This window comes from Salvia hispanica, chromosome 1 (assembly GCF_023119035.1).
Source record: "Salvia hispanica cultivar TCC Black 2014 chromosome 1, UniMelb_Shisp_WGS_1.0, whole genome shotgun sequence".
Classification (NCBI taxonomy): domain Eukaryota; kingdom Viridiplantae; phylum Streptophyta; class Magnoliopsida; order Lamiales; family Lamiaceae; genus Salvia; species Salvia hispanica.
This window is the reverse complement of record NC_062965.1, coordinates 38,446,466-38,466,607: the sequence shown is the minus strand read 5'-3', so window position 1 is coordinate 38,466,607 and position 20,142 is coordinate 38,446,466. Positions and strand designations below refer to the sequence as shown.

Genomic DNA, 20,142 nt, shown 5'->3' with positions numbered 1-20,142 from the left:
TCTATAAATATCCACTAGATGAAGATAAATACGGATTTTAATTATACAAATCTACTAAGATATATTCTAGATAGAATTAAATCCATCTATATCTATAAGATATGGATAAACATAATTAAAATTTATCTAAGTCTATCTAGGATTTGTTCACATAGAATTAAATCTATATAAATCCATAAGACAATAAAATTAATTATTATCCAAATTTATCTAGGATTTATCTAGATATATTTAAATATATCTAAATCCATAAAATAAGGATAAAATTCAAACTTAATTAATTAGTTATCTAGTCTATCTAGGATTTATTTACTCAGAATTAAATCTATATAAATCCATAGAACAAAATAAAATAAATTTTTATTATCCTAATTTATCTACATAGAATTTAATCTATCTAAATCCATAAAATAAGGATAAAAATCCAATTAATCAATAATTTAATTAAAAAATTAAATTTTAGATAATCCAAATAAGATATACTCAAATTTTATTCTAAATTATATCTTGAAATTATTTCTAAATTTAGTTACTAAGGTTTAGGAAAACCTAATTTTAATTTCTCCAAAATTAGTTCCTAGGGTTTAGGAACCCTAACTAATTTTGGATTATCTCCAAAACTAATCCCTAGGTTTAGGAAACCCTAGTTAATTTTGGAATGGTTTGTTGAGTCCGGAAGACCACCGCAGCCATGGCTCCCACTCAATTCGAACCCTGTGCAATTGCTGATCGGAACTCCACCGTCACAGCAATTCGAACAGCCAATTCGCACAGCTCGGCCAGTTTGCTGCGCTGCTGCTGGAGCTGCTCACGGAGGGACGCCGCTGCTGCCCAACGTCAATGCTGCTGCATCGCCGTTGCTGCATCGTTTCCCCACTAATGCGTCACTCCCACTGCTTCGCAACTGCTGTGACAACAGCCTCCTCCGAGCCTGGGAACTGCCCACGAAGGGCTCCTCGAACTGCCACCGCAGCTGTAACTTCTCCACAGCTGCCTTTGCTTGCGATGTGTCGCTTAACAATATCCCACAATGACTCCAAATTTGATTCGGTTAATTCAATTAACAGAGAATTGAATCAAATCAACGTGAACAGGTAATAACTCCAACTCCAATTCACGTAAGCATCAAATAATCAAAAAGAATCATGACATATTGAATAAAACTTTACACATCATATACACACAAATGCATATGCATCCATATAATCAATACATGGAAATAGCGACAGCATAACTGAAAAACTATGTTCGCAAATACATCTACCGACATCGTTTTTCATTCTTCATAATTGTATTTGTTGCTCGATTATTCAAATAAAATGAAACAACAAAACAAACCAAACTAAGACAAAACTTGCATTCAAGCAATTAAATAACATGAAATTAATCCACATAATCAAAGCCAAAAATTGGCTATGATACCAATTGCTAGGTATTGGTGTCCCTTGCACAGCGGAAGTCATGCATAAACAAATAAATCATGCATCCAGATCTATTTGACTGATTATGAGATCAATTAACCACATGTTAAACAATCAAAATTGCATACAAGAACGCACATAAATCATGCTTTAAGGAATTAAACCCTAATTCATGATATTCTACGGATTAGGGTTACCGATCTGATTCTCCAAAGAATCGACAATTGCTTGCTCCTTCTCCACATGAATATCTTCGTACTCGACCAAAAATCTTCTAATCTGTATCCCGAACTTAGATAATGACCTTTGGGTGGGCAAAGCTTGTCAGAATCGAAAAGGGCTTGACTAAATAGAAGACAGAATCCCACCAGAAGGGAATGAAAATTTCCGTCTCCTCTGGAGAGAGGGAGCACGAAATTTAGTGATAAAACTAATTAAAATAGTCTTCTATTTAGTCTCCTTTATATAGAGTTATGATTGGTCAGATTAGGGATCCATGGAGGTTGGACTTGGGCCAATCCTGTTAGACTTTTACTAATTAAATTGAGCCCCAATTTAATACAAGCCCAAATAGAATATTGTTATCATCCACTGTAGTATAATAATATTGACTGCATGTCCAATCCCAAATTACGAGTAATTCGGGCTTTACCTCTTTAATTTATTATTTCCCGTGTTTAAGATATAGATATCCATTAATTAATTTAAGTCTGCTTTTTTACTTTAATTAATTAATATCTTTTTCCAAGAGTTGTCTAGTTCAAAATCTTTATTTATTATTCTGGAATAAATTCCAACCGGCCGGGTTTCTGAATAATAAAACCTTTTTCGTACACCTTTTGAGGATATTATCACTCTGGACTCACCCAACACACGATTCATTGCAATAACAATACTAGCACCTCTAGACATTGATCACCACTACCCAAGATATCAGGATTCTTGGATTGTGAAAAATCCGCACGATTTGATAAATCAAAGTAGTGCATAATCAATATCGTATGCTCAATGTTATATCAACAATGATTAAGAAATAACAATCACCGAGACCTCGTCTTTCAGTAAATAGCAAGAAAGACTTATCTCAACTGTTAGATCCTTCAGTGCTATACCACACCAGTGTCGTTTATTTCCTAAGGTAAGGAAACATGCGGACTGACACTGCAACCTTTCACGATAGGTAGCCAAAGCCTATCTAGGTTGTGAAATTCTATTTCTCTTCTACAAAGAACCGACTGCGTCACCTTTTGTGAACGTCGTTCACGACCAGTCTACTATGTAGAAGAATTAGACTTATTTGCTTCTTATACATTTAAATGTTTGAGAAACATCTTATAAATGCAAAAGCAAACATCAATGCGATAAAATTACTTCTTCTCGCTTTGGGTTAAAAGTGGATAGTAGAATATATTGAATACAAGCAATTCTATCCGTGCAACATGCTCAAAATATGCTTTTTAGTATACCAATCCTAACATTTTTCTTCCTCATCACCGCCTCCCTTAGAAGCTTCGCATATTTAGGTATTTCCTGCAACGATTCAACTAGAGGAATGTTAGTATGAACCTTACAAAACATGTTCAAAAAATGTTTGAACTGCTCTTCGAGCTTAAACTTCCTCTTTGGTTGGAAAGGTAGCACAATCCCATTATGCCGCACGAGTCCTTGCTGAGTGGGTGCTTCTGCCTTGTCTATGGCGGCCCGCCGTGGGGTGTGCGGCGGTCCGCCGGCGGCTGGGCAGTACCCAGTTTTCTGCTTTGCCACCCACTTCTTGTTGATCTCATCCACTCGTGCGGCTGCCTTTGCCCTGTCCTCATCCAACTTCTTTTGGATTTGCTCCATTTGAGTGTTGATGTTGGATATGGCAGTTGAGATCGTGTTCATTCCCTGGTCGAGGTTGTTTATTCTACCTTCAACCACTCCGATCTTGGTGTCATTAACCTTCCTGTCCTGCGTGATTACTTCCAAGATCCTTGTGATCCCTTGGTCATATTTTCCTCCTTCTTGGTTGTCTCAACTACTCCTCCCTTACTAACATTAAATCCTGCAGGGGGTTGCAAGTAATTATTGTTAGAATAAGAGAGATTAGGATGAGGTCGGTTTCCATTATAATTATTGAAATTACCGCCCCTCTGATTAGGACGACAATTGTTGTTGTAATTTCTGTTGGAACCGCCTCCTTGCATGTAGTTGATTTCCTCCACTATCGGGGTAGGAGTTTCGGGTTTAGAGACCGGTATGATGGAGGTAGGTGGAATCGGATCCTCCTTCCTTGATGTATCCATTTGGTCCACCCTAACTCTTAGCTCGGCCAATTCCTTCGCAAAAGAACTTTCATCGGCCTCTTCAATTGCAGCTATCCTCTTCATGCTATTTCTTTCTTTCGACCACCCCCGGCTGTTGGTGGTGAATTCCTCTATTACCGCCATGGCTTCTTCACCCGACTTCCTTAAGAATCCTCCATTTGCACCTGAATCAAGCATAGCACAAATATTCTCGTTAAACCCATTATAGAAGATTCCTACCTCATGATCCATGGTGAAACTATGGCTAGGGCACTTTCGGAGAAGAGCTTTGAAACGAGCAAACGCCTCGTAGAGGGGCTCGTCATGACCTTGGATGAACTGGAAGATCTCGCTTTTGAGCTTCAAGATTGTGCCCGGCGGATAGTACTTGTCGAGGAAGGCAGCTACAATGTCCTTCCATGTGGAGACCTTTTCTATGGGCATGCATTCAAACCACTCTTTAGCAGAATCAGTTAATGAAAAGGGGAAGAGTCTTACCCTTATGGCATCGTCATCGACACCGTTTAACTTGAGAGTGTTTGAGATCTCCACAAATTTAGAGAGATGGCGATTGGCATCCTCTGTAGCCCTACTTGCAAAAGGAGTTTGCTCGACCCTTTGAATAAGGGGCATGCGTAACTCGAAATTGTTAGCGTCAATACGAGGTCCTTCGGGAAAAGTAATCATATTCCCATGATTGAACATGTTCATCACGGGTTGTATTTCCTTATTCTTCTTCTCCAAAGCCTCGCGGGCTGCCCTTTCCGCATCTCTCTTGTCCATTAGCAGCTTCACTATCTCTTGTAGCTTCTCGATGTCTGTTCGGTCACCCATTGTTCCTGATCCTTTTTCACTTCTTATTTTCCTACGAGTTCTTTCAAGTTCTAAATCGAGCGGTTCTAGGCTGTCCTTCCCAGAGCGCGTTCACATACAAAACCTGCAAGAATAAAAAACAAAAACAAATTAAAAACCAAAAATAAAACTGAAAACAATTAAATTCCAAAGTAGTAAAATTATATGTTTGAAGATATCACTCCAAAGTGAATTGTCTTCCCCGGCAACGGCGCCAAAAACTTGATGCACTTTTTATTAGCACTAAATAAACCTGCAAGTATACAGAGTATATATAGTATAGCCAAAGGTCAGTACCGGATATCGAACACGGGGAAGGCAAACACAAAGTGTCTATCCTCTACTAAGACTCAATTACTATCTGGAAAAGCAAGTAGGTTTTGAAAAACTATGAAAACTAAAAACAATAAAAAGCATATAACAACTAAATGCAGATAAGACACAGAGATAATCGATAGAGATAAGGGAATCCCAGGGATGTGCGTTCACAGTTATAGTTATACAAATTCCAACTACAATACCTTAGCACATTTTATACTTTGAAAGGACGAGTCACCTAGCTTATGCTCATGCGATACAAACGTTGATTATAAAATTAGGGTTGTCAAACCTAACACGTAACTCCAAAAAGCTCCTAAGACCCTTGAAAAGTCCTCACTCTCAATTAACAGTGCCGTTTTAAGGGAAGCTAACTGTAGCGTCTACTAAGTGAATCTAACTCGCTAGAACTCTGTCACAGTTATGAAGCAAGCTATATTAAATCACACACGATTGTGTCACTCAATCATGCAGCATCAGAACTACTTAGGGAAGAAACAAAGTAAAAACAAAACGAATATTAAATAGAAAAAGGAATTGTATAACCAAAGTCGTTACTAACACATCCCTAGAATCCTATGAGTTTAGTTACACATAATGAAATAAGCTAAACACATAGATTGAAGGGAAGACAATTTGAACATAAAACTAAAGCAAATAAAACCCGTAGGTTGAATCCTTGTCGTTCTTGATGTTCTTGAAATCCTTCTCCAACTCCTTGCACAATTGAAGTACTCTAGCTCTTGATCTATATGAATTATCTTGCAAGTAGAAGCTCTTTCTTTTGATGAAGCTTGAGGTCTTATTTATAGGGGAAAGCCAATCCTTGTTATAGAAGGAAAAGATCTCCAAAATATGATAAATCTTGGAGCAAATCTAGGGCTTCTCAGATTCGCCGTCTTTCTCCGGTGGGCCGCCGCACCTTGGCGGCGGTCGCCGCGTTGGAGTCCAGAGAGTCTGTTTCCTCGGAGGCGGACCGCCACACGACTTCCGGCAGTCGCCGGACGAGACTTCTCTTCCAAGCGTATTTTTCTGAGGCGGACCGCTGCATTGATCTGCCCGGCGGGCGCCGCACACCTTCTGCGGCGGTCGGCGGTCGCCGTCTGACTCCAAATTTCCAGAGTTTGTGTTTTGGCTCCCTTTTTCGGCTCAATTATGCACGTTTCTCACAAAACACGTCAAAATACCTAAATAGACAAAATATGCAAATAATGGTCGAGTAGAGTGATTTTGATATCAAAATCGGACCAAATAATGGCCTTAAAATAGTGCGAAATCCGAGCGTATCAGAAGGCTGGTATTGTGTATTGTGCGCCTTGCAGCGCTTTCTCCAAGCAATAGCCTAACGACATTGAAACAGAAAACGAAACAGTATTTCCTATTTGCATGTACCTGTAATAACAACAGTAACATATAGAATACATCAAAAGATAAACACACTTGTTGCATATTATACTCTGAAACTATACCTCTCTCTTACTGGTCCAAAAAGCTTATAGCGGTCCGGAAATCCTTGTAGTCTTGCATTTTCACGAACATAGAGCACTCTATCTTGATTTGGATGTAGGAGAACCTATTAAGAAAAACAAAATAAATTTCACACATTCCTTAGTATTATTGATGACTAACTCTCACAGTCCAAACCTGGTTATGGTGTTCAGGCCTTGTAACTACAGTGGCCACAATGTAGTCCATCCCTAGTCGACCAAAAGACCTGTGGAAATGTTCGGGGTTAGATAATGAGTGTAAATATGGGCTATAGATAGAAAACACAGAATCTTACTTGCAAGACTTCCCTTCTTCAAAACTTAAAGGCATAATCAGGTGCATGTTTACACATAACATGAGTTATCCATAGAATAAACCAAAGAGGATCAAATAGTTCTTCAATGATGAGTACCAGAGGTTTGCATGACGTGCACCTAGCTCTCTCGATAGTTTCATCCAGTTTTACAACTCGATCGGATCCAACCAGTACTCTAGGTAGGTTTCTAAAGTTGGCTCCCTGTAGAAATGCAACAGTCAAAACTGTTAAGACAAAATACTGCACATAAGCGTTGGGGACGATCCAATGGAGAAATCAATCTAGGAGCTAATATTTGGAATCAAACAAAAAACATTCAACTTGAACTTGGGAACTTGACAGACTCTTTCATAATCATCCTGATTCAATTAATAGGGACGATGATCATACAGTATGGACTTATGTGAGTCTTGCATTTTAACATCAGAACAACCAAATATAACTATAGAAGATGACCAAATAAAGAGAACAGATTAATACTCATAAATATGAACCCTTACGTTCTTAATTCTTAATTGACAATGGAAGAACATTTCATTTATGAAAGACAATTACATTCAATCAGCTCCATCAAGTAAAAGTAAGAGGCGGTTAACTATTGCATTGAGAGTTAAACAAAAAAAACTATAATAACCTTTTCAGCTCAATCTAATGTGTTTCTGATATTCAGTGCTAGGAGCTTTATCATAAGGCATTTCATCTGCCTCTGCGTCATTCGTCACTTAAAGAAACATAGGAATTGGAGAAATGAGTATTATAATTTGGAACACATGTAAAAAGAAATGCAGTTCACAGATTTTCAACTAATAGGGGTTGTACCGCTGGCATATTAGAAATAGCATCTCCTAGTAGAGTAGATTTATGGAACTGACAATGATCATCTCCATAGAATAAACCAAAGAGGATCAAATAGTTCTTCAATGATGAGTACCAGAGGTTTGCCTGACGTGCACCTAGCACTCTCGATAGTTTCATCCAGTTTTACAACTTGATCGGGTCCAACCAGTACTCCAGGTAGGTTTCTAAAGTTGGCTCCCTGTAGAAATGCAACAGTCAAAACTGTTAAGACAAAATGCTGCACAAAAGCGTTGGGGACGATCCAATGGAGAAATCAATCTAGGAGCTAATATTTGGAAACAAACAAAAAACATCCAACCTTATGAAAGAGTCTGCTAAGTTCCCAAGTTCAAGGTTGGATGTTTTTTTTTTCCAAATATTAGTTCCTAGATGTGATTTCTCCATTGGAGCATCCCTAACGCTTATGTGCAGCATTTTGTCTTAACAGTTTTGACTGTTGCATTTCTACAGGGAGCCAACTTTAGAAACCTACTTGGAGTACGAGTTGGATCCAATCGAGTTGTAAAACTGGATGAAACTATCGAGAGAGCTAGGTGCACGTCAGGCAAACCTCTGGTACTCATCATTGAAGAACTATTTGATCCTCTTTGGTTTATTCTATGGATAACTCATGTTATGTGTAAACATGTACCTGATTATGCCTTAAGTTTTGAAGAAGGGAAGTCTTGCTAGTAAGATTCTGTGTTTGCTGTCTATAGCCCATATTTACGCTCATTATCTAACCCCGAACATTTCCACATGCCTTTTGGTCGACTAGGGATGGACGACATTGTGGCCACTGTAGTTACAAGGCCTGAAACCCCATAACTAGGTTTGGACTGTGAGTGTTAGTCATCGAAAATACTAAGGAATGTGTGAAATTTATTTTGTTTTTCTTAATAGGTTCTCCTGCATCCAAATCAAGATAGAGTGCTCTATGTCCGTGAAAATGCAAGACTACAAGATTTCCGGACTGCTATAAGTTTTTTGGACCAGTAAGAGAAAGGTATAGTTTCTGAGTATGATATGCAAAAAGTGTGCTTATCTTTTGTTGTATTATCAAGGGGCAGGCTGCTTTGAGGGCTTCCCCAAGTGTGCCGACATCTTCATTTAGTGTACCTGCTGAGAACCAGAGAATATGATCGTATTCTTTTCTAAATTTTTGTAGTGGTTCGTTGGTGCTATGAAACTTTTCTAACTTTTGTATGCATTCAATATTGTGTAAAAATTTTATACATTGGAATGCATGTTTACCGTCAAATTACTGTTCAATATATTAATGTATTAAATTATTTCAATCATTTTTTTGGTGATGGTTGAAGTAAATTTTACTCAAACAACTAATGTTTAGTACGTATTAATGAGATTAATTAATAAGATAATTTTGAAAACTTTTTGTCCAGCAAATAAAGAGAATTTCCATTTATGTAACATAAATAATTTATTAATTTTTTCATATTAAATTAATTAAGTTGATTAAATTTATAATTAAGTCATTAGTTATGATCAAACTAGATTTGACCGTTAACTTTAACTTGAGGTGTTAACTTGACCAAAAAGTAACAGACTTAATGTAAGGACCAAATTTTTTTTAAGATAAATGTAAAGGACCAATTATGGACTTTAGTCATATATATATATATAAGCACTTTACATGATAAATTGTGATCTTAATTTTTATTAGGAAAATACAAATACAATGGCGTAGTCTATATTTCATGATATGTATTGTATAAATTTGATATTGATAGTGTATACGTATGTTGATATGCCTTGAATTTGTATATTTTGCCGCTATGCTGTGTTTCTGTTTTATGCCCTAATTGTCTTATTCGGCCTAGTCCGTCGTCTGTATGCCTATTTATATAGAAGTAGGACACATAACTCTGTAATACAAAAACAATCCGAATACAATCTGTTATAGATTTCCTGCTCGTGGACGTAGCCAACACAATGTTGGTGAACCACGTAAATTTTATCTCTTTTTATCTCGATTACATAATTAGTTTATTCTATCACAACAACGTATATATGCACGCCCATTTAATGCCTAACCTATTATCTATTGTTGACATGAGATCTACACTTGCATAGTTGCATGTTGCATGATGACCTATATTAAACTCACCATGGAATTTCCTAATTAAGAATTAAGAATTAAGAATTAAGAATTAAGAATATATAAAATGGCTCACTTATAAAGTGATGGCTTTGAATTGCCTAATTCATAATAATATACTCCATGGTTTAATCATTTATGAAGTGGCGACTTTGTTTTTTTAGACTTTGATGCTTATAATTCGTAGATATGTGTAGCCATGTAGGTAAAAACATATACACAGTCACTCGTATTTACATGTCAAAGATTTGGCACTTTTGTCTATATAGATATTTTCCTTAACTTAGTAGTATTTGTCAACATATTAATAGACAAATTATAATGAATCTTTACATTAGTATTTCAGGGCGTAAAACATGAATGATTCTAAAATTTTATTCCCTATTTCTCTTTCTTATTTATTTTATTGTCTGTCTTACTTTATACTATTAATAATAATGTAATTAATTATAAAATTGAATCGCCGGCCAAAAAGCCACGAGAGGTATCAGATCCGCGCCCCACAAAATATACTGGGATATGGAGTATTTCGATCGTCACGTACTCACGTGACCTCTCAAACTTTTTTCTTTTATTTCAGCGGGCTCAGCACGTGACTTGTTCGTCTGTATATTTCGGTTTTCCTTTCCAATTTCAGAATCCGCTGTTTTCATCTCCTCTCATTGCTGATCTCACTTCAGAATACCGGTATTCTCCTTCTCACAATTGTTATTTCTATACTTTTATGTTGATTTTAGCTACGATCATCATTTCAGTTTCGGTGAATCATAATTTTGAAAAGTAAATCAGGTTGCTTTTGGCATTAATGGCGGACTTAATGAATCTCCTGATTTTATCTCCTTAGTAGCGATGACTGTGAAACGTAATTTTTTTTAATAACCTGTGGTCCAATTTTCTGTGATATTGTATCCCAGTTATTTGCATTAGATTATTTTGGAATTGATGGAGTGAGATACAATGCAATGTTTTGGTTTTCCGAACCTTTGTGATTTTGAATGTGGAATTTGTGTAGATGGCGACGTCAGCTTTAATTTGCGAAACTGATGCGTGGAAGGAATTGAAGGTAATGTTATGGTTTTTGTTCGAACCGTGGTTTGGAAGTGTTGTGGTAGTTAATGCGTGCATTTCAGGCCCATGTTGAAGACATTAAGAAGACTCATCTGCGTGAATTGATGAGCGATGCAAAGAGATGCCAGTCCATGATGATGTATGGTGCTTGTTCCCTCTTCATGTTTAAAGTTTACAAATAGAGAGCGGAGTTTTATGTAAAATGCTGTTGAATTTGGATTTTATTTCTTTGTCATGTCAGTGAGTTTGATGGGTTATTGTTGGATTACTCGAGGCAGTGTGCTACTGTTGATACTTTCAATAAGCTCAACAAATTAGCAGAGGTTTGTTATTCATGAAATGCTTTTAGGTATTATTAAGGGGGAGACTCGCATGTACGTTGGTACATATATGCACTATGAACTCTGATTTATGGTAGCTGGTCTGATAATGCAGGCAGCACATCTGAAAGAAAAGATTAACTTGATGTTCAATGGAGAGCGTGTAAGTTCTTCGTTGCCGACTTATTAACATATAATCCTTGTAAGATGGTCTCTGGAAAGCTGCCTTTTGTTACTTGCACTTGCATATTTGTCAATAAAGATGTTACGAAAGTTATGTATTTGTTAAATTTTGCATATAGGGACAAAGAATACAATTTGAAATTCTTACTTTTCTTTCTCAGGAAAACAACTGAGAATATCCAAAGCATGAAATCCACATGAGTGCTATTTCTTGAAAATGTTAGAAACCAAAGAAATGCCTGTCTTAAATATTTGCAATAAGATGCATGCGGAAAAACCATTTTGTATCTTTTGTGTCATGTCTCTGAACATTATTATCCTTATTATTGATAAATAAAGATCATGCAGTTCTCATACATTTTCCATCACTGCACTGAGGATTAAGATTGGAAATATTCCAAGAATCATCACTGTCATTTGAACTTTTCACATTGGCAGAACCTAGTGTGACCGAAAAATAATTTATTTTTTACAATTAAGTGATGGACAATAGATATGTTTCTCTGACATTCATCATCAGTCTTTGTTTTGAAATTTCGTGTATCAGATAAACAGCACAGAAAATAGATCTGTCCTTCATGTAGCTCTTCGTTCTCCAAGGGGTTCAGTTATAAACAGTGATGGGAAGAATGTGGTACCAGATGTTTGGCAAGTTCTTGACAAGATTAAGGAATTTTCTGAGAGGGTCCGCTGTGGTGCCTGGGTAATCCTTACCACCAAATATGCAGTAGCTTTTATTGGTTGGATCATAGATTTATTTTCCCATTTTGAAAATTCTAAAGGTTGGAGCCACTGGGAAGGCGCTAACAAATGTTATTGCAATTGGAATTGGAGGAAGCTTTTTAGGCCCTCTTTTTGTTCATACAGCACTTCAAACAGGTTAAAACGATACTAGAGACATTTTCACTTGTGTATTGACTTTTGCTCCCTGGATGAAAAATCATTTGTCTCCAATGATATCCATTTGCATGCTATAAAACATTACTAATGCTTCACATGATCATGCAGACCCAGAAGCTGCTCAATTGGCAAGTGGTCGAAAGCTGCATTTGTAAGAAACTAGTATATTTCTTGGTTATTGTTTATTGCTTATGGCATCATTTCTGTGTGTGTCTGTATTCTCATATCTTATGTTAATTACTTCAAGCTTATGTAACTTAGAAGATCTTGATCCTAGGTATAGAATTTATCGCAATTGAACTAACAGTTTTTAAGCCTATATAGAAACCTCAAGATAGTCCGGTACCAACTGTCAAGAGAGCCTTTCAGACTGGGTTTACTTTTTAGTCAGTAGCTTTATGTGAAAACTCAACACACCATGTTTTAGGTATCAGGAAAAAGCAATAGGTTATCTAATACTCCCTCCGTCCTATAATAGATGTCACATTATCCTTTTTAGTTTGTCCTGCAAAAGATGTCACACTTCTCTTTTTGGAAAAAGTTCTCTTTCACATTAATATAAATATACTATTTTCTCTCCCCACTTAACACACAAAATAACATCTCCTAAAATCTCGTGCCATTATCCAAGTGTGTCATCTATTATGGACGGAGGGAGTACGTATTTTCTCTTACTCTCTGATCTTTCCTGTTTCACTTTTGAGGTTGTCTTTCTATGGCAAGCCTGTTGTTGTCACTCTTGCTGCCTGCATTCTTTCTCTTCTTCTTGTTTGTTTGTATGGTGGACTGGTGGAGGGTAGTTTGTCGTAAATTATATTGAGTTTTTTCGAATTTATATTTTTTCTTTCAATGGCCAATGAGATTTTGTACGGGATGCATGAATGCTCACTTATGTCATGCACTGAAGTATATATCAATTAGCAGTTGCATTTGAGCTGAATACTGCTCTTGTCTCATTGTTTTTTCTCTTTTCCTATTGAAGCCTTGCAAATGTCGACCCAATTGATGTTGCAAGGAACCTTACAGGGTTGAATCCTGAAACTACATTAGGTATATTTCCACTTTATTTACTTATTTAGTTCCCAATAAAAATAAATCAAGCTATTTTATTGTATTTTCCTTCTGCTTTTATGTTTTGCAGTTGTCGTGGTATCAAAAACTTTCACAACAGCAGAGACCATGCTCAATGCTCGGACTGTAAGGGAATGGATCTCAGCTGCCTTGGGGTGAGAACATTCCAAAATTGAACTTCTAGCCAATTATCTCAGACTACACCTCAGTACTTTGACTAACTACATTCCCACAATGTGAAACTAGCATTGACAATACAGTTGCCGGTTATTATGATTGCTAATGTTGTTTAAGAGATCTGGGAGGGAAGTGTCTCAAGTTAAAGTTGTTGCAAAAGGAACTACAAGGAATTTGATAACGTAGAATGAGGACTCTATGGCAATTAGTTGTGCACACTTGTTGAACTGTGTAAGATCTAATTTATGCTTAGTATCTAGGGGCGTAGGCAGAAAAAATCGTTGGTGTGGGATGGATTTTCTAAATCTAGGTTCGAGATTATGATAATCCATTTTGTCTATGGTTCAGTTTTGTCACTTTGTGATAGGGGGCTTTTCTGCAACAGTTCTCACAAAATGCCTGAAAATTTCAAAATTTTATAAGAATACGTTTAAATGTTTTTATTGATTGGAGCTTAAGCCCCCCTCTCCTCCTCAATGGCTCCGCCTCTATTAGTATTTGAGCCTGCAGTAAAACAATTCTGTATCACTTTGGCTTATGATCATTATCTCTCTTCATGTGCCATTTCCAGACCTCAAGCAGTCGCAAAACACGTGGTTGCGGTCAGCACTAACCTAACTGTGAGTAACCTTTCCATTTTCTCTTCCCCTGTATTTGTAATTCCCTCAAGCATGAAAACCGACGTGTGTTCAATAATTTACTTTTCAAGTTTTCTTGAGTCATGGAATTTCTTAACTTTTGTTTTGTTTTGATTTTTCAGTTGAGAAATTATATTATACTCGGAAATATATTTTGATATCAGACCCTAACTTTTTCTTTTGATCAGCCACCATCATGACTAATTATTTGCATCAATGCCAATAAAACATAAAATTTTTCTTGTATGGAACGCCTAGGGAATCAAGTCTTTGTAATTATCTTCAAGTCAGATCTTTCTTACTGGAATTATTGTTGTAAAAACTGTAAGCAATTTTCCTGATCAGGTTAAACATTATTTGGTTGTGCTGATTAGACATGCCACTACTTTTATATGCAGCTTGTAGAAAAGTTTGGCATTGATCCAAATAATGCTTTTGCTTTCTGGGACTGGGTGGGAGGACGCTACAGTGGTATGATTGCTTTTATGTCAAATACTTGATTTAGAGGATGGCTAATTGGTTTCTGGACCACTGGTTGCAGTGTGCAGTGCTGTCGGAGTATTGCCTCTCTCTCTACAATATGGTTTTGCAGTTGTTGAAAAGTACAGTAATACACTGCTTTCTTTTAACTTATATGAAATTATTCTAAGACACTGCTTAATAAGTTTATTTTTTTCTGATTGATGACAATGATATGAAAGGTTTATTTATTAAAATATAGGATATTCTTTTCATTAAATGAGACATTTGACATGGAACAGTATTAATTGGAAGACATCATCACAATAACACAAATTCGAAGAGTCTTTGTTGCCAAAATGTAATTAATTTAACAACTTTAAATTAAGGCCTAAGCAAATATATAAAGAAAAGAACACGAAATGCCCTTAACATATCTGAAATTATAAGGAATGAAAATGTCTTAAGCTAGGACTCTATATCAGCACAAAGCTACTGACTTTAGTTTCTTTTATCTTAATACTTGCAGCCCAATAGTTATCCTCCAACTTTGTCTACATCAAAATTACTCTTAATATTATAAAACACCACTTTTTCATTCAGTGCAACCTCGTTTTTCTTTATGATATATATATGCCCTTTTCTTACATGATGAGGTGATGTTGATGGAGCTTGGCATGAACTTCTCTTTTGGGCCCTGCGGACTGACTACAAAATCATTAATTGACCTTCAATTTGGGAACCTTCTACTTATTGCTTTCTAGGAAAATTAAAATTTCTATATCCGTTTGTTGGTTTTAGATACTTTATACTCCCTCCGTCCCATAAAAATAGATAATCTTTCCGTTTTCGTCCATCCCATAAAAATAGTCCACCTCTATTTTTTGTAACTTTTTACTCCAATCATAATTTTCTCTCTACCTCTCTCCTCTACTTTACCAATTGTGCATTAAAACCCGTGCCATCTCGAAAGTATCTACTTTTATCAGACGGAGGGAGTACTTTTATCCTGAATCTCTGATGTATTACTTTACTTCATGTTAACTGATATTTCTATTGTTTTTCTCTTCGGATGAAGGTTCCTCCAAGGAGCTTCAAGTATTGATCAACATTTCCATTCAGCACCTTTCGAGAAAAACTTACCTGTATGTTTCTTTCTCAAAATGCTTAGTTTTGATGTTGTAGTGTGCTTTCATATGCATTATGATAACTTCTCTCCAACTACTGACTAGATTAAATTTGAAGACGAGTTCCACATTTCCAACTAAGAAGCACCAATGTATTTATATATGGCTGTGTTTAAGTATCGTGAATCGTAATAATGATATATTTGCATTTTTTCTCTCTTCCTTTGCTTTTTGATATTTTGATAGCCTTCCTTTCCTTGTTTATCTGTTGACTTATAAAAAAATCCCTCTGGCACACTATGTTGCATGTTTCTTGTATATGTCACTTATGTATTTATGCAAAATTTGTTCCTTCAGGTCCTATTGGGCTTGCTGAGTGTTTGGAATGTGTCATTCCTTGGTTATCCTGCTAGAGTATGTTTATGAGCTTTCCAAGTTTATTTGAATATTCTCCATATACTGATGCTTAACTTAAGCATAAGAGCAACAAGTTATTCCTTTTTTCAGGCCATCTTACCTTACTCTCAAGCACTGGAAAAACTTGCACCACATATTCAGCAGGCATGTTCTGATGACTCTGTTTTGATAGTTAATATTTTTGTTTCTAGCATTTGAGGTACGGCCTTGATATGCTATAAAAATTATCTATCCAGGTTAGCATGGAGAGCAATGGGAAAGGTGTGTCAATTGATGGGGTGCCCCTTCCCTATGAGACAGGTGAGATTGATTTTGGTGAACCAGGAACAAATGGACAACATAGCTTTTACCAACTAATTCACCAGGTAACAGCCTTAACATCTTGTATCAGCACTCTCAGTTTTCTCACAGTAAAGTGAACATGTCAACATGGCAGCCGTGCTTTGTTAATTTTGCTTGATACCTTGTACCTTAATATTTTTCCACCTAGTTCGTGTACATGCTCGAAAGGGTAAAAAAATAGGGAACATGATACTCTGGATGTGTGAATTTGTACTTGAACATAGGGTGCTTTCCCTTATGGACCTAAGGACCTTGCTAGATTATGAGTCTCACAAAGCACATGGTTAAAATTATATCTGATAAATTTGTGGAACATGATAACCACGTTATATCAATGTTGATAATTTTAAAAGAAGATATGTTCTTTATTATACCGTGGGCTGCATATTATTGGTTATGTTTTGTAGTCTCACTCTCCTCTGTGAAAATGCTCCTGACATTTTCTATATTTCACTCAAGCATTTTTGTGTATTGACTCCCAAGTTAGCTATATTTTGTTCGGATTTCGTTGGTTTCTGTTATAATTAGCTAGATTTTTTATTAACACGGAACCTACCCATCAATAGCTCCGGTGTTCCATTATTGAAATTAATCATTGCCTGGTTTTGTAAATGTGATGTCACATATTCTGAAATCATTAATTTAACCAATTGAATGGTGAATATCCAGGGTCGTGTTATTCCGTGTGATTTTATTGGGGTGGTGAAGAGTCAGCAACCTGTTTACCTGAAAGGTGTTATTTTTCTCCCATTAATCTGCTTTTAGTGATAATATGACACCGTGCTTTCATAAAAGCTGGTAACAATCTGTGCAACATATGACATAGGCAGCTTGCTTTTACAGGTGAATTGGTCAGTAATCACGACGAGCTCATGTCAAACTTCTTTGCCCAGCCAGATGCGCTTGCTTATGGAAAGGTGATACATTAGTCCTCTTTTACGTATTTAGCTTAGATTGAGGTTTACTACTTTCTTTTGTTCACTGGGATTATATGGATCCTCATAGCATTGAGTCATTGACATTCTGAGCTCGTCCTTTGCTTTTATTTTCTTTTTGTTGGTTCTGCCTGTAAATATCTTGCATAATTTATCACTAAAGCTTCTAGATATTAGCATTTAAATATTTGTTAATTGTCTTCCAGACTCCTGAACAGCTGTTGAAAGAGAATGTTCCTAGTAATCTTATTACACACAAGGTAATTTCATTTTGCTTCCAGTTTACATGATTATCTGCTTCTGCCTATGTTCGATGTTGGATCTGAAGTCATACACTTTTGCAGACTTTCTCTGGCAATCGACCCTCTCTTAGCCTTCTTCTTCCTTCATTGAATGCTTACAACATTGGACAGGTGAGCAATTTTGTTGTTGATGTTAGCCATACACACCATTATTTTCTTCATGTGCTCTAAACGTATACCTCATAATATTTGGTCTTATTCTACTATATCTTGGTCCTACAGCAGTGTTCTTGTTTGAACATGAGATCTTACCTGCGAATTTAATCTTGTAAATGCCTGTTATATGCAGTTGTTGGCAATTTATGAGCATAGAGTTGCTGTGGAAGGATTTGTGTGGGGTATCAATTCTTTTGACCAATGGGGTGTAGAATTGGGAAAGGTACAGTGACTATTTGCTAAGACTTTGCCTAATCTTTACAATTGCGATTCATCCATATAACTCCTTATAATTTTTTGATCTGATCAAAATCACAAATCAGTCTCTGGCTACTCAAGTGAGGAAGCAGCTTCATGCATCTCGTAAGAAAGGTGAACAAATTGAGGGCTTCAATTTTAGTACTGCTACACTCTTGACGCGATACCTAGAGGTATGTCACGACCATTTGTCAATCAAAAATCCGTTTTCATTCTTCTGGTCTTCATGATTGTCGACAGGATGTGTTTTTAGCTTATTCTTGAAGTTGCACATGCTCCAGCTTTATGTCGAGTAACATTAAGAATTACTGCCAATGAGCAAAATAGGATGAAAATGTTATCGAACGAGCATTGAATATAAGATTTCAAAATACACTAGTTTTATCACACCTTACCTGAACAAGCAAGATTGTTATGGGACGACCTGTTCCACAGATCGTTGCAAGTTTTTAGCTGATTTGGTCTAGATTTAAAGAACATTTCTAACTAGGCTTGACGTTTGTGACAGGCGAGCAAGGACATTCTGAAGGAGGACTGCACAGTGTTGCCAAAGATGTAAGAATCGACCGGACTGGAGAAATAATCCTGCTCAACACAACTTGAGCTCCCCTGTAATGGAACAGCATAAAGAGCTAGCTTTGCTTCTATTACTGGAATACATCCAATTATCTGCAACTGTAGCTGTGCAGTTTCCCTTTGTATTATCTTGTACTTGGAACATGGTGTACAAGACAAATTTTACTAAATTATTCACCGAAATAAGAGGGATATTTCAACATTAACTTAGCAATTAACTTATAAAAAATTTTACTGCATATAGATGTTACCCACGTTTTGGGTGTAGAGACACGCAACCTTACATGAAAACACAATAAAATTAAAGTAATAAAAAAACAATCCCCCTCTCTCCATGTGTTATGAATTTCGACGTTAATGCAAAACTATAAAAGGATATTTTGGTAAAACTGGTTAGTATTTTAAAATTGTTACTGATATTTATTTCAATCAGATGAAAAAGTTTATTTGTTTTTAAATTCCTATATTTTTGCCAAATTTTGATTTTGTATACCAGCTTTAAAGTCTGCCTATAAATTATCAAATTATTATTTATTCTAGTTTTGCAACAAAATGAATGATTTCTTATGATTCTGCAACTAATCATGATTCCGACACTAATATATAGTTTCATGATTTACTTATGTAGTATTATTAAACGTCAACCAAAATAACATTATATTCTAGACAGTGAAACAAAATCGTACTACCCCTATCCAATTAAAAATAAAATGTTTTCTTTTTAGGTTATCCCATTCAAAATAAAACGGTTCCTAAAATGAAAACAATGTCATCTCTGTTTCTTCTTCTCTTACTGAAGGGACTGGCAGCGGAAGCGGTGCGAGGGAATAACATAATTTAACAATTATTAATAGCACGAATAAATCACATAATAATCAAATCTATTTAACAGATTATTTAGACAAAATCTATTCGCGTAATTCTCACATGTATCATGCTCATAACTTGAATTAATCATGCTTTAAGAATATTGAAACCTAAAACATGCTTTTCTACGGAGCAGAAATAATACCTAATTAATTCTTCAAAGAATTGAAGATGGCTAGCAGCTTCTCCACGTGACGCTTTGAATACTAGACCACGGATCTTCTCTCTGGTTCTCGAACTGTACTCCGATATCAGTGTGGGTTGATCTCACCGGAATACTAGGACTTAAATAAAGAAGACAGAACAAATCCCTTTTGGAATAGGAGAATTTTCGAACTCCTCTTGGACAGGGGGGGACGAAAATTTGCAGTATTAAAACTTATGATTTATGTCTCCTTTATTCTCCTATTTATATAAAGTTCCTTTTGGGCCCAGACAGGTATCTATGAAAGGTTTTGGATATGGGCTCATCCAATTTACTTTTTACTAATTAAATTGAACCCACAATTTAATATAAGCTTAATTGGAATATTACGAGCAGCCACTACAGAAGTAATATTGAACTCTTCCCATCCAAATCCGAAATTATAAGTAATCCGAGTTTCCGTTTTGACTTTCATCTCCCGCGCTTAAGATAAAAATATCCATTAATTAATTGATGTCTACTATGGACTTAATTAATTAACTTCTTATTAATTCCAAGAGTGGAC

At 36.1% G+C, this 20,142-nt stretch overlaps 3 protein-coding genes across 3 annotated transcripts; 1 reads left to right on the top strand and 2 right to left on the bottom strand.

The window, feature by feature from the left end:
• Positions 1–808: 808 nt before the first annotated feature.
• Positions 809–4,540, bottom strand: LOC125196092. Its single transcript, XM_048094463.1, has 4 exons — positions 3,547–4,540; positions 3,458–3,465; positions 2,888–3,371; positions 809–999 (listed from the first exon to the last, which is right to left on the bottom strand). The coding sequence occupies exons 1-4, from the start codon at positions 4,538–4,540 to the stop codon at positions 809–811; spliced, it is 1,677 nt and encodes a 558-aa protein (XP_047950420.1).
• A 1,622-nt stretch (positions 4,541–6,162) lies between these two features.
• Positions 6,163–8,241, bottom strand: LOC125196084 (DNA (cytosine-5)-methyltransferase CMT3-like). Its single transcript, XM_048094453.1, has 6 exons — positions 8,170–8,241; positions 7,612–7,716; positions 6,742–6,881; positions 6,521–6,590; positions 6,346–6,449; positions 6,163–6,268 (listed from the first exon to the last, which is right to left on the bottom strand). Exons 1-6 carry the CDS (start codon positions 8,239–8,241, stop codon positions 6,163–6,165), a joined length of 597 nt encoding a protein of 198 aa, XP_047950410.1.
• Positions 8,242–10,211: 1,970 nt separating this feature from the next.
• On the top strand, positions 10,212–18,771 carry LOC125200733 (glucose-6-phosphate isomerase, cytosolic-like). Its single transcript, XM_048098479.1, has 24 exons — positions 10,212–10,323; positions 10,649–10,699; positions 10,767–10,843; positions 10,946–11,027; positions 11,140–11,187; positions 11,755–11,910; positions 11,990–12,086; positions 12,216–12,258; positions 13,090–13,157; positions 13,249–13,333; positions 13,927–13,975; positions 14,392–14,464; positions 14,535–14,595; positions 15,531–15,597; positions 15,937–15,993; positions 16,087–16,140; positions 16,233–16,361; positions 17,008–17,071; positions 17,182–17,255; positions 17,480–17,533; positions 17,618–17,686; positions 17,865–17,954; positions 18,055–18,162; positions 18,498–18,771. The coding sequence occupies exons 2-24, from the start codon at positions 10,649–10,651 to the stop codon at positions 18,546–18,548; spliced, it is 1,707 nt and encodes a 568-aa protein (XP_047954436.1). The 5' UTR covers positions 10,212–10,323; the 3' UTR covers positions 18,549–18,771.
• Positions 18,772–20,142: the final 1,371 nt, after the last annotated feature.

Excerpts from the sequence above, each read along its gene's own strand:
- LOC125196092 (XM_048094463.1), bottom strand. The coding sequence starts at position 4,540 with ATGGGTGACCGAACAGACATCGAGAAGCTACAAGAGATAGTGAAGCTG. Across the intron at positions 1,000-2,887 it reads GAAGAAAAATGTTAGGATTG|CAAAGGCAGCTGTGGAGAAG; the intron begins GTATACTAAAAA and ends ACACATCGCAAG.
- LOC125200733 (XM_048098479.1), top strand. The coding sequence starts at position 10,649 with ATGGCGACGTCAGCTTTAATTTGCGAAACTGATGCGTGGAAGGAATTG. Across the intron at positions 11,028-11,139 it reads AGCTCAACAAATTAGCAGAG|GCAGCACATCTGAAAGAAAA; the intron begins GTTTGTTATTCA and ends CTGATAATGCAG. Across the intron at positions 11,188-11,754 it reads TGATGTTCAATGGAGAGCGT|ATAAACAGCACAGAAAATAG; the intron begins GTAAGTTCTTCG and ends TTCGTGTATCAG.
- LOC125196084 (XM_048094453.1), bottom strand. The coding sequence starts at position 8,241 with ATGGGCTATAGACAGCAAACACAGAATCTTACTAGCAAGACTTCCCTT. Across the intron at positions 6,882-7,611 it reads GCACGTCAGGCAAACCTCTG|GGAGCCAACTTTAGAAACCT; the intron begins GTACTCATCATT and ends GCATTTCTACAG. Across the intron at positions 6,269-6,345 it reads TTTGGACCAGTAAGAGAGAG|GTACATGCAAATAGGAAATA; the intron begins GTATAGTTTCAG and ends TTGTTATTACAG.